At 40.4% G+C, this 18,589-nt stretch overlaps 1 protein-coding gene across 1 annotated transcript in view; it reads right to left on the bottom strand.

Moving 5' to 3' along the window:
• Positions 1-18,589, bottom strand: part of SMG6 (SMG6 nonsense mediated mRNA decay factor) — a 481,063-nt gene that overhangs the window by 398,419 nt on the left and 64,055 nt on the right. Inside the window, exon 8 of the mRNA XM_089657570.1 lies at positions 16,360-16,551. Coding sequence (XP_089513696.1) covers positions 16,360-16,551 — 192 coding nt within the window. The remainder of the gene's footprint in view (positions 1-16,359; positions 16,552-18,589) is intronic.

Raw genomic sequence — 18,589 nt, 5'->3', positions numbered from 1 at the left:
AAATCCCATATTTTGGGTTTTCACCAGAACTGGAAATCTCAAAAAAAAAAAAAACTGACAAAAAGGTTCTAACACTACCTTACTCTATCATGATTTTGTTTTCACTGAAGACATTTTTACAGTTGCAATTGCATGGTTCTGTGGCAGCTAAAGGCAAAGCTTTGTATCTTTTTCTTTTGGATAATCAGCAGAGGGTTCAGCAGAACCTGAAAAACATTTTCTTCTAGATTAGGAGAATGTTAGAATCCCAATAGTAGTTTACACAAAGAAAGTTTATGCTCTCTTTTCAGCTCGCAGAAAGAGACAAGGATTCCTCATTTTTAACGAGACAGGGTATTTTTTTTTATACTTGCTGAAAATGTTCTTAAGCAAACAAAAACAAAAGGAAAAAGTCCAAAGAAAAAAGAAAAAGAAAAAAAAAATGGCACACTATGTCTATTCTCGAGCAGCTACTGCTCAGTTGCATAAATAAGGGAATCGGCATATGTCTTCTGTCTGCCTCAGCACCTCTGAAGATAAGGGTCTCTCTCAGGCTTACATTATAAAAAAAAAGAGGGGGTTGAGAAAGGGGGCGGACCTACGAACATGTTGCCACTTCTACCTGTCATTCCCTGACCGGTGACATCACGAGGCTTCCCTGGGGTTCACATGCTAGAGACAGATCTCCGGGAGGCGACTTCTGTCACCAGTGTTCCTCTTTCCTACCTTTTGCTGGCTTTAAGCTGTCTGTGAAGGAGTGGTATGGCATCCTTATGTAGGATGGTCTATGCACATTTACCTTATCAGTTGCTCATGTGAGTGTCCATCTTTCTTTACATCCTATTAAAAGTCAATAGTGCTACACTTAGCTGCGCCCTGTTCTGTTTTTCTAAAAATGTTCTTAGTCTGAAAAATGTAAACTATTGCTGCCACTAGATCTAAGGACTGCTAAGCTGCAACAGGTTCCGTTAACAAAGCTAGCTTTCCTGCATAAAGACGCTTACGTAAAAAAAAGTGACAGTTAAAGCGCTAAAACGATCATTTTTTATTTTTGTAAATTAACAAACATGTTATACTTACCTTCTGTGTGCAGTGGTTTTGCACAGAGCAGCCTGGATCCTCCTATTCTTGGGTCCCCCGCAAGCTCTCCTGGACCCTTCCTCCTGTCAGGTGCCCCCACAGCAAGCAGATTGCTATGGGGGCACCCGCTGCTCAGTGTGTCAATTCACACACGGAGTTGTGGCTTAGATAAGTGTGTGGAACCTCTGTCAGGTCAATTCTATAGTCTGTGGCCCCCACTGGAAGAATCATCCTGTCTAGGTGTCCTAATGACTAAAAGGGAAGGAAATGTCTAAAATTTTGAGCGATCATTAGAGGAAGAATTGAAGGGATGTCTTCCAGCAGGGACACAAGTTCCAGGGATAACTGTCTAAAGGGGATGTTCCTGGTTTCCGCTCATGTCCTGTTTTTATGGGACACAAAGCAAAAAAAAAAAATTCCAAAAATCAGGAAAAAATATTTACAAAATGTGTTACTGCATGTGTTTTAACCTGCATTGTGCATTTTTCTAATAATCTGTTATGCAAAGTAGGTAGAACAGCAGTTAAGCATACAGATATACTATACTGCAGATGCACAGCACATGTATTCTTGTATGTTTTTCATGCATTTGGGCCTAATGAAAAGAAACCTGCTTCTATTACTACTCTTGAATATATTAAATTAGCGAATAACACTTGACAGCGGATATATTAAAGCAGAAAGCCTCTTTAAGAATACATTTATTGTATAGGATATTAAAAGCACATGCATTAGGAAAAGTTCCATACCAGCTTCAAAACACCACCAATACACCAATATACAGAAGATAATCTGATTCTCTGTATTGTTTAGGTCAGTGGTGGTGAACCTAAATATTTTAGTGGACCTTATATATGGCCGTCCCCCCCATACTACCAGAAGGCAGCACAACAACAGCGCATTATAGTGCAATGTGGTGCACTACAAGTTAGCCAAAACCATTCAAAATGAATGGGCTACAGAGAACCTCAATGCCCCAAAATGCTCTGCTGCATTTTTTGCAACGTACCACAATACATACAGGAGAAGTTGGGAGTACAATAACTTACCATGACTACCATTGTGAGGGTAGTTAACTTTCACCACCTTGGCCACAAATGCAGATAGGTGGGATGGGGGTGTTAAAATTAACTGTCCTGCACTGTATTAGTGATCATAGCAGTGAAAATTAAAATGCAAAAGCTAACAACATTTATACTTAAAAAAAAAAAAAACGTTGCCATTTCCTAATGCATACTCATATAATCACAGTAAAAGCACAATGCATTGTTTGGAGCACAGGGTCTGGGTCTGCAACTTCAACTGACCCAACCTTGTTCCAGAGATGGGCATGCTAGGACTTAGTTTTCACTTCATTACTAGAACTTTCTTACCCTAAAACAACCAAGCTCTGGAAACATGTAGGCTGAATCTTCACTGCTCCGGGATGCCAATGCACTTGCATAGGTGAGAATGGACCCAGCCACATAAGAAAGAAAGGGATTTCTATTTAAAAGACAAACATTTTCCCTACACGTCTTGCTAAAATATATCCTAACATGTCACCTTCCTGTTTTCGGCGCTGTGGGCAGGAGGGCACTATGTGTCATACTTGGTGGAAATGTCCTGTGGTGACTAGATTCTGGATCTGCTTTTTCAATTTTCTTTATTCAGTCACAACAGTGAATGTCCATAGGTCCCCAGAGGTGGCCCTTTTCCAGAAATTGCCCTTGGGTATTCCCAAGAAAATCAGTCGAATTGATTCTTTCTACTCTTCTGGCTGCAAGAATTACGACAGCCAAATACTGGAAGCGATCAGTGATACCACATGATGTCAAAAATAAACTCAGTTGGATTATGATTAATAAGCCCACTTGTATTCTTAATAATAATGCTTCAAAATTCAACAGTACTAGGGATCCATGGATTCGATATCTCTCCATCCCTTAAAACATTCATGGCTGATCCTCCTTTACTTTACTCTTCCTTCTATGCTTTTCTTCTTTCTTTACTATTGTTTCCTGCATTTTTGACTCTGACATTCCATTTTGTTGTCATACTGGTATTTGACTACAGATGTATTGTGTCTAGAGTTATTTAATTCTCACCGTGCACGATATACCAGATCTTTGTCTCCTGTTATCTGTCTTGGTCTCTAGACTGCGCCAGAGGGATTGCTAGGTCTCATTGCCCAATTGCTCAGTCCTTTTTTTCATCCTTTTATTTAACGATGTAACATTTTTGCAAGGACTTATTGTTTGAAATTTTGACATCCACATCTATGGGTTCTGCTAACCACTTGCCAACCGCACGATAGCTAAACGACGACTGCAGCGCAGTTGTTCAGTTCTGGGAGGGCGTCATGATGTTCTCCCAGAACGCGCCCTCCTGCACGCCCCCAGCGACGCGCACCCGGCGATCTCCGTGATCGCTGTGTCCTATGGACACAAATGACCACATGATGTGGTAAGATGCCAATTACAGCGGCCTTTTACCACGTGATCAGCTGTGTTCAACGACACAGCAGATCACTGGGTACATGCAGTTGCCGGTTATCAGCTGCACTTTCCTCACACTGTCACAGCGTGAGGAAAGTACTGCCGATAACCGGCAATTGTCAGAAAACAGATCGGCACTGACGATCAGTGCGCAGCAGTGCCCCCCACTTGTGCCCCGCAGTGCCCCCCACCTGTGCCCCGCAGTGCCCCAACCAGTGCCCCCCAGCAGTGCCACCCATCAGTGAAGGAGAAAAATTACCTGTTTGCGAACTTTTATAATAGAAACTAAGAAAAACTTTTTTTTTCTAAAAGTTTTTGCTTTTTTTTGTTTATAGCGCAAAAATTAAAACACCCGGTGGTGTTTAAATTGCACCAAAAGAAATCTCTATTTGTGTGAAAAAAAATGATAAAAATCTCATACGGCTACATTGCTGTATGATCGCGCAATTGTCATTCAAAGTGCAACAGCGCTGAAAGCTGAAAATTGGCCTGGGCAAGAAAGGGGTATAAGTGCCCAGTAGGCAAGTGGTTAATCTGTATGTTTCTTTAATAAATAAAAACATTGTAATAACATACAAAAACATTTTCATGCAGCAAAATGCCAGACTTTTGCTGTAATAAAATGGACAAGTATAAATAGGAGCCTCAAGGTAATCTACAGATACATTTATTAAGAAGCATACTCCAAAGACATGCTGAGAGGTTTACTAGCCCCTGTCTATATAGGCTGTACTACATGTAAATAAAGCAATGCATACTGTACATCTTTGACACTATATAAATAACTGTAATAAAATAATCAAAGTGTTACCAAACCCAGGATCCTGCATTCACTACATCTGGTCTCCCACAGAACATGGAAATGAAATTATCTTAGTAAATATAAACTGCTAAATACCTTTTCAGATCAACAGTGAAAGCAATCCTGTGACATCTATCAGTGTCCATCAGAGCACTGGTTAAAGCTTGTAGGAAGAATTTTCATTCTCCTCTCACTGTCCTATGAGGCTGCAGGATCCCTGACCTCTCTCTGGACAGTGCTCACAGGCCCTGTGCTGATCATATGCACTCTCCCAAGAAAAAGAAAAAACTCTCCAGCAACACACACTAAACTAAGCATGATCAACTTGCCCCCAAGGCTCTGTTCTATCAGGAGATAAAATGAGGACTGTAGAAAAAAGGGGACGATCAGAGAAGACAGAAAGAAACATCCTTTTACACAATGCAGAGAATTAACCCCTTAAGTTCCACAGTGAGTGTAACAAGCATGCTTTACTGCATATACAGACCGATTTCACTGCTGTGTCGTGTTGTGTCGCTTCGCGGCCTTTTGTCTAAGATCAAGTGTAGTATCTGTTCTCAGTTTTCAGGGCAGAGAATACCAGTCCCTTGAACTGGGGGCGATTGCCGGTTAGCATCCCTCCCGATGTAATCAGGTATGGAGCAGTGGGCGGTTTCCTTTTCCTCCCAGGTTGATTCTGTCCTGAGCCCCAAAGGCTTGTCCCCGGTGATGGCAGGGCTCTCCCTAAGCTCTAATGCAATCCTGGGAGGGATAAAAGCAGCACTGGTCTGGCTGAGGGCCAGGCTGTGAAAGAAGCATGTGGTGTATGTGCCCCTGGAGTGGCAGTCCAGGGGTGCCATAAATATCACGGTGAGGGAGCTCACTTGGGGTTTTCGGCACCAAAGGTCAATACACTAGCCACGCTTTTTTGCCTCTAGGGCAGGTCCTTTTGGCCAGGACCAGAGGAAATTTTTTTATTCCTGTCCGAACGGCCCACCATGGTAACTCACCATGGCACTTGCATTTATCCACTTCCCTTTATATATGCCTTTGTCACTTGCACTTTTTTGCACAGCACGTATGCACTTCCACTAACCCGATTAGTAGGGTGTAGGTCCTTGGGTCCCTGCAAGTCTTGAAAGGGACGGCAAGTGGCCTTTTGGTCAGGTTCTCCCCTTCCCAGTAATCCCACTTGGGGTGGCCTGTTTCTGTAGGCCACTGGTTTCAGCTAGGTGAACCAGCGAGTATCTCAGTCCCTGTCAGGAGCCTTGCTCCCCGGGGGATCAGGGTAAGGGTCCTTTCTTTGCGGAACTAGAAAACATTATTTCCCATAAGCAATTATTAAAACAAGCCTCAAGAAAACGCTGAATGTTATATCAATTTACAGCCCATATGTATAGTAATGGCTGCGTCAGCGTATAATACCCCAAAAATATTATCTTACCAAACTAGATATCTAAATACACATAAGCCTTTTCTTAGATCTTTTCTACAAAGACCTTACCAATGCATAACACTATTAGCAGCTACTGGATATGTACAGAAGAGCAGGAGACTCTTATATATATATATAAAATTCTGGCACCTTTTTTTTAGCAGTAAACCTTAGGGTTTTAAAATGCATGCTTTGATGCATTTGTCACGCAACAAAATGCATATGCTAGCTGCTTTTGGGGTGTCATTAAGAAATAATAGCACCACAAGTGTGATGAGTATTTTGACACATTCCTAGAACGTGCAGGTGTGAATGTGGCATTACAGTGTAGGGGAATTTGCTCTGGCTAAGTCAGTGAGGAGAGAGCGAGGCCAAGCAGCACTGTGTGTACTGACACAGAGCTGGCTCAGGAATAAGCAAGCACAAGTGCCCCCATAGTAAAGAGCTTGCTATGAGTGCAGTCGGTAGGAGGAAGGAGCTAGGTGCACCATGGGGGGACCCAAGAAGAGGAGGATCAGGACTGCACTGTACATAACCACTACACAGAGAAGGCAAGCATAACATGGTTATTTAAAAAATGTTGCTTTTACAATCACTTTATTGTATTCAGAACAGCATATATTTTATCTTTATAGTTATCAAAATATGTTCCTAGTTACAGTGAAGGAAATAAGCATTTGATCCCCTGCTGATTTTGAATGTTATCCCACTCACAAAGAAATGATCAGTGTATAAATCGAATGGTAGGTGTATTATAACACAGAAAAACAGCAACAAAAAAATTCAAAAGAAATGCATGGCTAACAAATTATGCACTGATTTGCATGTTCGTGAGGGAAATAAGTATTTGAGCCCCTATCATTCAGCAGGATTTCTTGCTACCAGTTGTCTTTCATACAGGTAACAAGCTAAGATTAGAAGCAGTCTCTTAAAGGGAGTTCTGCTAATCTCATTTTGTTACCTGTATAAAAGACATCTGTCCACAGGAGCAATCAAACAATCAGATTACAAACTATCCACCATGGCACAGACCAAAGAGCTGTCCAAGGATGTCAGGGACAAGATTGTAGACCTACATAAGGCTGGACTGGGCTACAAAACTATCGCCAAGCAGCTTGGTGAGAAGGTGACAATTGGTGCAATCATTTGCAAATGGAAGAAACACAAAACAACTGTCAGTCTCCCTAGGTCTACTGCACCATGCAAGATCTCACCTCGTGGAGTGTCAATGATCATGAGAACAGTGAGGAATCATCCCAGAACTACACGTGAGGATCTTGTCAATGATCTCCAGGCAGCTGGGACCACAGTCACCAAGAAAACAATTGGTAACACACTACACCGACAAGGATTGAAATCCTGCAGTGCCCGCAAGGTCCCTTGGCTCAAGAAAGCATATGTGTCCAGGCCCGTCTGAAGTTTGCCACTGAACATCTGAATGATGCAGAGGAGGACTGGTAAAAAGTGTTGGGGTCAGATGAGACCAAAATCGAGCTCTTTGGCATCAACTCAACTCGTCATGTTTGGAGGAGGAGGAGGAATGCTGCCTATGACCCCAAGAACACCATCCCAACTGTCAAACATGCTGGTGGAAACATTCTGCTTTGGGGGTGTTTTTCTGCTAAGGGGACAGGACAACTGCACCGCATCAAAGAAACGATGGACAGGGCAATGTATCGTCAAATCTTGAGTGAGAACCTTCTTCCCTCAGCCAGGGCATTGAAAATGGGTCATGGATGGGTGTTCCAGCATGACAATGACCCAAAACACACGGCCAGGGCAACAAAGGAGTGGCTCAGGAAGAAGCACATTAAGGTCCTTGCTAGTCTCCAGACCTTAATCCGAGTGAAAATCTGTGGAGGGAGCTGAAAGATCAAGTTGCCAAATATCAGCCACCAAACCTTAATGACTTGGAGAGGATCTGCCAAGAGGAGTGGGACAAAATCCCTCCTGAGATGTGTGCAAACCTGGTGGCCATCTACAGGAAACGTCTGACCTCTGTGATTGCCAACAAGGGATTTGCCACCAAGTACTAAGTCATGTTTTGTGAAGGGGATCAAATACTTATTTCCCTCATGAATATGCAAATCAGTGCATACATTTGTTAGACATGCATTTCTTTTAATTTTTTTTGTTGCTCTTCTGTCTCTCAGTGTTGCAATACACCTACCATTCGATTTTTAGACTGATCTTTTTTTTTTTTGAGTGGGTACACATTCAAAATCAGCAAGGGATCAAATACTTATTTCCTTCACTGTAAAATGTGACAAACTATATATTAAATATCATGTAATGCAAGATCAAATTTGGCCTAAAAATTTTCCAGCAACATACATAACATGGTAGACAAATACTACTCCCTCTCATGACGACATGCAACTTTGATACCAACTTACAAGTGGAAAACAAAATTCACTTTCCTGGATACCTTATAACTGTTAAGAAAATAGTCAACCCAGATTATCTGTGCTTTATCAGTTCAACAGTCGTGCTATGGTCAGGTCAAAGGCAAAAGTAGCAGTTCACATTAAGATCAATGTGTAGGGGGATAGACATGGCATGGTGGCTGAGGAGGAAGTGGGTATGTACTGGTGAGTCACATCAAGCAGTAAGCATGGTGGAAGTCACGTCGCAGCTCCTGAGACGCTGGGAAAGTGGTTTTCGTGTTTAACCAAGCTCAGCGCAACATGGCACCTTACTTCCTCCATTCAGCAGTTCCTCTGAAAGCAAACCAGTACACACGCAAAGGGTTTCTAATGGTCTGGCAACTGTCCACAACTCAATTTACAAAACACTAGTAAACCAAAGCTATATACAAACTCTATACATTCTTATCAAGCATAATGAAAAAAAATAAAAAAATTTAAAAAAAGGACACGCACACCACCAGTAGATAGGCCTGCAAAATGGCAATTAAAAAAATAAAAATAAATGACATGCATATTCCGAGAATAAACTATAGTAAGTAAACTAAAGTGCTAAATGAGATAAGTGAATGTACAGCCTTATGACATCCAGAGAAATGGGTTTTGCCTGTGAGAAAATAACCGTCCCAGGCTTTCAAAGAGAGAAATAACACCATCTAGGGGCCACTTACAAGAATTGAACAAACACCTAAAAGAAATGACATGAGAAAAATAGGAAATTTTTTTTTTTGCACTTTTAAAATCCTTTGTGCATACCGCCAGTCTCTCTCCATAAGGACCCTTTCACAGAGACTTTCCATTCAGAACCGCCTGTCAGTTTTTCAAGCGGACCTGACCATAAGTTCCATACTGCTCTATGGGTAAGTGGATATAAATGGACTTGTGTCTGCTTACACTTACCTACCACCTATCCCCACAGTATGACAACTTGGGGGGTTGTTTAACTCAAATGGCATAGCTTCACAGCGAGTTTACATCATGCCAGGCGTGTCTTTTTAAGGGCTTTTCCTGCCCACTTATTAAAAATGGCGAAGAAAAGTACAACAAAAAAAAGACATTCGTTGTCCATGCAGAGGTTTCCACCATCAAAAACGTACAAATTCGTATTCTGCAATCCTGCCACTCAAGCTTAGTACCTCGGTCTTCCTCACCATCTAACAATGTCCAGTGCTCATGTACTAACGCTGTAGCTCTGTCAGCTTGTCTCTGTCGGCAGCTCTCTGCTGCTACGTCCTTCAGATTCAGGCCCGTCTCTGTCATGGCACATAAACATGCACTTCTCTGCTCCCTTGCAGACATACACTGACTCTGAAGAGGGTGGTGCACTAAACTCTAAGCCCTGGTTCACATCACTGCGACTTCAGGTGCGACATGAGATTTACAAATCATACCTGAAGTTGCATCCAATGTATTTCTATGGCACGGTCTTAATCAGTGCAATTTGAAGTAGTGTGACTTCAAAAATAGATCCTGCACTACTTTTTTCCCGATTTCATTGCAACTTGCATTGACTTGGACTTCACTGTGGCTTGCAACTTCATTAAACAGGAGGTACAAATGGCACTGATCTGTTGCATTCAGTATGAACCAGGGCTAATCCTGTCTCTCCTTAAAGCCAGCACACACCTGTGCCATCAGTGTACCTGTGTTCTACAAATCCTGGCCTGGACTATCCTTTTACACAGTGGCATGGCCTCGCCCTGCCACACCAGGTACAAAAAAAAAAAAAAAAAACAACAAAAAAACACATTCATCCATTTCAGTTTTTCTGGACCTAAATTTGACGGATCAGAGATAGCCTGATGTAAATGGACACAAGTCTGTTTATATCCGACCGCCCACTGCACTATCAAGGGTCCACCCGTGTTCGCAGATTCAAAAGCTAAGTGGGCAAGGATGAATGGAAAAACTGACATCTGTCCCGTTCCGCATCGATTCAGCAGAGGATCTGCTCACAAACTAATGGAGCACATCGGCTGCTGGGAATATCCTCTGCAAATAAAAAAATAAAAGTCTCACAGAACCTGGAAGAAATCCATGCCAAAATTGACTGAACTAGGTTAAAAGAACTAAGATGTTAGATATTTAAAAGCCGAACTCGAGACATCAATCAAAATCTTTGTTCATTACAAGCAATATTTAATTTTCTATTGAGGTTTTAAGCTCCTGCAATCCCTGTATAGCAGGGCTGAAGTGTGAGAGGAAGAAGCAGTATAAGAAGCAAATCCGTTCATATGCTATCAAAAAGCATGCGGATAAGAAAAAAAAGAATGTTGAGCTTACCAGGCAAGAACAACCTGAGCTCAGAAGAACTGTGTTTAAATAATGCTGCTTATAAACCAGACGACATCTACCAGCAGAAAAAGTGGTGCAAAGGAAATTTGCAGACTGTAGGTCTGTGTATTGCCACAAAATCTGGTTTTGTAATTTTATAGTTAAATGAGCTATTTAATGTAATTTGTGGCTGGAGCTCTACTTTTAGGCCCAATTCCTGGCTCATTTAAAATCCACTACCTGCAATGACATTTTCCCAGCATACAGCATATGGAATGAATAGCGTTTCTTGCAAAAGCCGCTATGTGTCCTCGAACCCCTCGTGTATCACATTGTATTGTTATTGTACTGTCGCATGTTCTGTCTCCCATTGTAATGTACAGCGCTGAGCGAACTGTTGGCGCTTTATAAATACTGTATAATAATAATAATAATGTCCTGACAAATCATAGATACTTTGCTTTCTGTAGATGCTTCAGATGGCTGACCAATTTTATAAATTAAATTTCTCCTGTGCACTGCAGTGTATATCCTGACCACCTTTTCATTTTTACAAGTAAAATATGCCCAGCGCTGCTGGATTCACCAGCAACAACAAAAAGGGAGCACATTTTAAAGGCCAATCGAAGCCTATAACAACACCACATTCACCACTCTAAGTCTCTGATAACGGTATGTAGGAAGTTGTCATATCAGAGTAGTCATAGGGTCAGGTGGTGGAGAAAAAGCAGTTAGCTCCCTCTTAGACTGTAAGCTCCAAGGAGCAGGGCCCTCCCAACCCTCTTGTATTGAAGCTGTATTGTCTCCCATTATATTGTAAAGCGCTGAGCAAACTCTTGGCGCTATATAATCCTGTATAATAATAATAAATCCTGTATAATAATAATAACAACAACAACAACAACATATATCCAATGCTGCATTTTTAAAAAGCAGATGCTCAAATATAATATAGAGACAGCAAAACAAAAACGTGTACAAAGTCCTACAGTTCATTTTATTCAGAAAGTATCAACAGTCCAAGCCTTCCCTTGCAAGCATGCTCTGTGTAGAAGCAGTGGTCTCTCTGCAGAGGTCCAACAAACTCCCTTGCAAGTCAAAGCAAGAGCTTTCCAATCAGCAGGGAGCATGAGGTTTGTCTGACGCAGATGATCCTCTTCATTTCTCCTGTCTCTTTACTCATTTAACTTTCTTTCAATAATCATCTAACCTTCATCTTTTTTTCCCCAATCAGGTCAAACGCTTCCTTATATAAGGCTATGAAGACAGATAACCAATTTCTTTGTTAAAAATGCATCCCGAAAAAAAAAAATGTAATAAATTGCAGCTAACCAGTCCTAAAATGTGGTGGCTGCATTCATTCTCTTTTTTTTTAGGCTTCATAACCTTTCATTTTCACCTGGTGATCCTGCAAATAAAACTTTCTGTCCCTTTGTGGCTGCACTCACTTTTCTACTGCATCTATGAAGACAGTTATGGTGGCCACACAGGCTGGTCTTTAACCAGTTGCCCACCACCCTATAGCAGAAATACTGCTACAGGGCAGCAGGGCTGCGCAAACCCACACACACATATATATATACACACATATATATATATATATATATATATATATATATATATATATATATATATATATATATATATATATATATATATATATATATATATATATATATATATATATATATATATATATATACACACACATATATATACACACGTGATTTGCATTTCTGGGTAGGGGGCGCGCGCCGCCCTACCCTCGCTGCCATTGGTGGCTCTGGATGTCAATCACCGGGTCCCGGATGGAGTATCTCCACCGGCACCTAGCGGTCACCAAGTACCACTGACAGCCCTGACACTGATCGCCCGAGAGGTTAACCCCTTCCTGCCCAGTGTCCTTAGTACAGTGTCAGTGCTTTTAATTAGCACTGATCACTGTATTAATGTCACTGGGGATGTCAGTGGCAGTTAGTTCCCCCCCAGGTGTCAGAATGCCACTGCAGTCCCGATATAAGTCGCTGATCGCCATTACTAGTATAAAAAAATAAAAATAAAAATTCCAGTATATATACACACTGCTATTTGTAGACGCTATAACTCATTTAAACCGATCACTTTACATGTATTGGGATTTTTTTTTTTTTTTTTTTTTTTAGCAAAGACATGTAGCAGAATACATTTAGGCCTAAATTTTTGATGACATTTTTTTTTTTTTACTGGATGTGTTTTATAGCAAAAAGTCAAAAATCATTTTTTCTCTCAAAATTGGTTGGTCTTTTTTTTGTTTATAGTGCAAAAAATAAAAACCGCACAGGTGATCAAATACCACCGAAAGAAACCTCTATCTGTAGGGGGAAAAAAAAAGGACAAATTTCATTTTGGTGCAGCATTGCATGACTGCGCAATTGTCAGTGAAATGTAACGCAGCGCCATATCGCAAAAAATGGCCTGGCCATGAAGGGGGAGGGGGGGTACATCCTCTGGAGGGTAAGTGGTTAATCTGACTTTGCAAAATACACAAAAAAGATTAGGTTGTTTGTGCTTTCTTTAGAACTCACAGGAAGTAGCAAAAATACTGCATTTCTGACAAGATTAAAAGGCACATTTTCTATACTTGCTATAAAAAAAACCTGACAAAATAGAAAGCTATTGTAGCCACCTCATCTAAAGGACTAGTAAGCTGCAATGTACAAACTTTTTGCTCTCAGGTTTTTAGAAGTGTTAAACTAATAGATTTCTTGGGGTCCCTATTTGCACTTAAGTGTGAGCATTTTATGGTGATTTTGGAGTGTTTGTTTATGTGTTTGAATGCTTTTATAAGCATTTTCGGGCTTGCACCTTTTTGTTTTACCAATGGAAAGCTAATTACTTAAGAGGAAATGGCATGAAAAATGTGAGCTAATATTTTTTGGGTGCTCCCATTGTAGTCTATAGGTGTCAAAAATGTGACACTGCCCCAAAGAAGGTTACATACTTTGAGCAACAAGCTTTAACTGTTAACACTCAGATGTGAATGGGCACCACTGAATATAATGGTAATCTTGATGTTGAGCATTGCAAAGAGCTTCAAATGGCTTAGAAGTGAAGGAGGTCTAACACTTACTTTCTATAAGCAGAACTAAAGCATCTAATACTTACCACCCCTCCAGAGATAACGTCATCTGCAAGCATCCTCACCACTACTAATATCTTCACACAGTCTTATTACAGGTTCTACGTCTTCAGGCCTTTAATTGTCTGGGCTAGGATAAGGAAACTGTCAACTCTTAACAGGAGTTAATTCAACCAGGCACCAATGCATACCCAGAACGCAGCCAGATACAACTGTCTCCTCTGCAGTAAAAAGCTGCAGAAGAAGGGAGGTGATCCAACTACTGTCCAGTAATGCCCACCCAATTTACTTACAATTCCATTGTAATATCAAAATGTACCTTGTGAGCTACAAAAGAGTTGATGTTTAATTATCACATTTGTTAAATCTTGACCTTATGTACTTGCGTGTACTCTCAATGGTACTGAAAATTGCATTTTTGAATAAAAGACCAAGTAGCAGTCTTACAAACCTGAGCTAACAAAGCCTTAAGTCAAATACCCAAGGAAGCACCAACACCCATAGTAGAATGAGCTGTCATTGAAATCAGTGGAACTTCACCCTTAAACCATAAGCTAGAGAATAAAAACGGAGGTATTAATTGCACGATTGTAGATTTGGAAACTGCTTGAATTTTTCTTGGGTCCTCGGGAAACAAAGAGGGAATCATACTGATGAATTACAGCAGTCGAAATCAGGTAAACTGCATGAAACACATCCAAGATATTAAGAGCCTTGTCCCACAGCATCTTAGGCTTAGGACTGTCCTGTAGAAGATGGAGCAAACATCTCCCTGTCACAGACCACCAGGAACTGTTCCTTGCAAGCAAGAGCAGCAAATTCTGAAACTCTACTAGCCAAAGTAAAGGCAAGCAGAAAAAAACTTCTATATCAAGATTAAGGGAATATCCTAGATGCTATTTAGCACTGCGCTACTTTAACTGGAAATTGCACAGTCATGCAACACTGTACCCAAATATAATTTACATAATTTCTATTTCACACAAATAGAATTTTCTTTTGTTGGTATTTGATCACGTGTTTTTTTTTTATTATATAAACAAAAAAGACTGCACTTTTTTGGGGAAAAAAAACAAAAAAAAACACACAATATTTTCTATTTTCTGTTCTAAAACATATCAAATAAAGTCAAATTTCTTCATAAAATTTAGGTCAACATGTATTCTACTACACATCTTTGGTAAACAAATCCCAATCAGTGTGCATTAATTGGTCTGTGTGAACATTAAAGTCTACAAACTATGGTATAAATATTTGAAAATTGATCATTCGTGATGTACTGATGGCCTAAAAGAAGGCCTAAAATGGACGTACAGTACAATGTGCACATAGCACTTGTCCCCTTTAAAGTTTAACTGAAGGCAAAACTTTTTTTTTTCATTTTAGATTGATAGGGGTTATAACCCTCCCTTATTCTGATGTTTTTTTGCTTTCCACCATCTGTGACCCATTGGGGAGATTTTCCTTCACATCCTTTTCCATAGTCAAATAGTCCCAAAGCAAAAACATAAGAGAAGAAATCTCTTCAAAGTGAAGGAATCCTGGCATGTCACCAGAACTAGGATCCACAATTTCCACTTTATTACTGTCCTGGTGTCAACCCCAATCTTTTTATTTATTGATTTATTTTTTTTATTATTATTTCGACAAGAACAGTAAACAGAACAAAAAAGGAACGTGAATTTCCCAAACAGAAACAAAAACTCACAGGTGTTCTAATCCCAAGAGACACTATCCAACCCCTTCTGAAGTCCAAAAATATGGGCATTCCCATGGTGTTACGGCCAGCACCAAGACCCAGCTCTTCTCTATTCACTGAGTGTTTCCCAAGCTCTTCTCTAGTTAACACTACAAACTGTAAGATCACATGCACACTTGCCGTTTCCATTGTAAACACGTTTAGGAACATTTAGACGTATTTAGGTCATCTAGCGCTTGGGTGTTAATCCATTTAATTGGCCAGAATAATTTATTGCAGCCATTGAAATTAACACAAGCTCTAAATGCACCTAGCAACAAAAATCAATCAAAATCCTGCTGCTCCTGAACATGCTGTCAGTGGAGTTTTTTTCAACCATTAAAGGTCTGTAAACACCTATGTGTGCATGGACACATAGGCTAACATTGAGGGGCATTTTGCGACATAGAAAAAAAAAAAAAGTCAAACATTCCTAAAAGTGCAGTCTTTAACCCCCAGTGTGCATATGCCCTTTTTCAGTGCAGGGAGAGAGTGGAAACTGTGGAGAGTTTCCACTATCAGCTTATGTTATGAATGATTGCAGCTCAAGAAGAAAGCTTTCATTCACAAAACACATCTGACAACAGCACAAGTCAAGTACTACACTAGTCCGACACAGCTTTGTGTTGTGAAATCATTCACAAGGAGGTCACATGCTACCCATATCCAGGAGCAATAAGTACTTGCGACAGCTCCAAAGGAGTGCGGATGGAGTACAAAGAAGGAAAGTATGTCCTAAGGTAGACTAGCAAGAAACAATTAGTTTGCCCTGAATGGCCAAAAAACAGATTTTCTTTAAGATATCATAGCCTGTTAAATCTTTAAGATTTGACTTTTACAGTCAAATTATTGTAAAACTTGACAATCTGGGTAATAAAACCTGAAAACACTATCTGTACTGTAAAGCAGCAATCAAATTATGCCAAAAAAAAATAAAAATACTGAACACATTCTGTTTTAGAAAACTGAAACTTACTGACTTCACCAATCTGATAAACTGCTTTCAAGGATCAATAGATACAGAAATGTAACCCAAACCAGAAACACTCACATCACTTGGGCTTAAATTGTCCAGCCCGTTACATCTCTGACTGTCCAAGCTCTGGCAGCCTGATGTAGGTGGATGAATCCATATCTCAACTCGAGTGGCATCCTCCGAAGTGTGCCAAAACGTGGTACTCGGTCCTTGATGGTTGAATGCTGCATCCAAATCCTTCTGTTGCTTTTGTTCCATCTGCTCAGCCTAAAGAACAGCAATACAGCAATTATGAAGGATTTACAAAATTTCCAGCAAGTTTATACGAACAAATTTAACATCCCCAAAGCTCCAGAGCCTTTTTGGTGTTAATATTATTTTAAATTTTGCTAAGGCATTTTGACCAATTCAAGAACTAAACTGAGGAGTATTGGGTAACCAAGAGATACCAAGCCCTCCATGAGGGTCAGAAATGCTCATTATATTTCTAACAACTGTTGGTGCTGGAAAATCAAAAGCCTTATTGAAGGAATGGTTTCTTTCCACCATAGAAAAGGGGATCAATCCCCTACATAAAAAATATCTCCCATGTCAGCCGAGAAAAAAAAACAATAATAATTTCACAGTGAGCCCAGCAAGCTCAGCAATAATCCGCTATTCATGAGTGGATGTGAGGTAAAGAGGAAAGTCTAATCATTTTCACTACAGTAGTTTATGGAAAAACAGTGACAAAAGTTTCCAGTTAGTTAGAAATCAGTAACAGTGTTTCTAGCAGTCTTCAAGGACAGCAACATGAGATGATTGGTTTGCGTTTCCTGTAAAAGGGAAGGAAAGATAAAAACCCTTTCCATGGCCCTCACCTCACATAGAGATGAAGGAAGATTACCTCCACCTGTACACAAGGGAAGGAAAAAAAGAAAGAAAGAACCCCCCCTCTTCCCCAAGCCCAGGGTGTGGAGTAGGATTGCTGTCCTGGAAGATTAATTTACAAAATTAGCGGCAAGACCCACTGGGGATTTCTATAATTATCTTCCAGGACAGCAACCTGAGAGAATACAATAATAAAATCTTCTTCAGGGTGGAACCTCTGGCTGTAGAACTTTTATAAGGAAAGCCAAGTCTTCCCAAGTGTACCTCCCGCTCTGTAACAAAAAGGTATCTTGACTAGACCAAATAGAGCTCTGCAGATCTGTTCCTTCGAAATTAGAGTGGGCTTTTAAAGAAGCAAAAATCTATGCACCATGCTCTCAAGCAAGGGATATAGCTTGTCTAGTGCATATGGCAATAGTGGCTCTGGAAGCCTCCAAGAAAAACATTTTGGACTAACTAGTGAACTAGATCTTCTGAATCCCCTGGTAATTACTAAATATCTCAGAAGACATTGTCTACCATTTTATAGATTTTTCCATTATTTACCAAAACATATTCAAGCTATAGTTATATCATGGATATGGGCTGAAAGTGCACAGTATCAGGTTCAATTTGAGGGTATGTACATCCAAATTGGAGGACAGGTTTAGGAATTACAGCTTTTAAGAGTAGACATCCCCCCTTTTTCAAGGGACTAAAAGTAATTAGACAATTGAATCAAAAGCGGTTTCATGGCCAGGTGTGGGCTACTCTTTTATTTCTTCATCAATTAAGTAGGTAAAAGGTCTGAAGTTGATTCTAAGTGTGGTATTTGCATTTGGAATCTAGTACATCATGCGTTCAAAGGAGCTGTCCACGCAAGTGAAACAGGCCATTGTAAGGCTTCAAAAACTAAACAAATCCATCAGAGAGATAGCAGCAACATTAGGAGAGGCCAAATCAACAGTTTGGTACATTCTGAGGAAAGAAGAATGCACTGGTGAGCTCAGCAACATAAAACATGCGGCATGGATGTCCACAGCAGACAACAGTGATGGATGATCGCAGGATCGTCTCTATGGTAAAAAACCCATTCACAACATCAAGACAAGTGGTGGACACCCTCCAGGAGGTGGGCGTATCATTGTCAAAGTCTACAATCAAGAGACTTCACGAGAGCAAATACAGAGGGTTCACCACAAGGTGCAAACATTTCATAAGCCTGAAGAATAGGAAAGCTAGATTAGACTTTGCCAAAAAACATCTAAAAAAGCCAGACCAGTTCTAGAAAAGCATTCTTGGGATGGATTAAACTAAGATTAATCTGTACCTGAATGATTAGAAGAAGAAAAAAAGTGTGCAGAAGGCTTGGAACGGCTCATGATCCAAAGCACACAGCATCATCTGTAAAACATGGTGGAGGCAGCGTGATGGCATGGGCATGCATGGCTTCCAG

The sequence above is a fragment of the Staurois parvus genome, unplaced genomic scaffold (genome assembly GCF_062004578.1).
Source record: "Staurois parvus isolate SC_StPar_1 unplaced genomic scaffold, SC_StPar_1.0 ptg000029l, whole genome shotgun sequence".
Classification (NCBI taxonomy): domain Eukaryota; kingdom Metazoa; phylum Chordata; class Amphibia; order Anura; family Ranidae; genus Staurois; species Staurois parvus.
The sequence above is the reverse complement of the archived record's forward strand: the minus strand, read 5'-3'. Positions and strand labels throughout refer to the sequence as shown.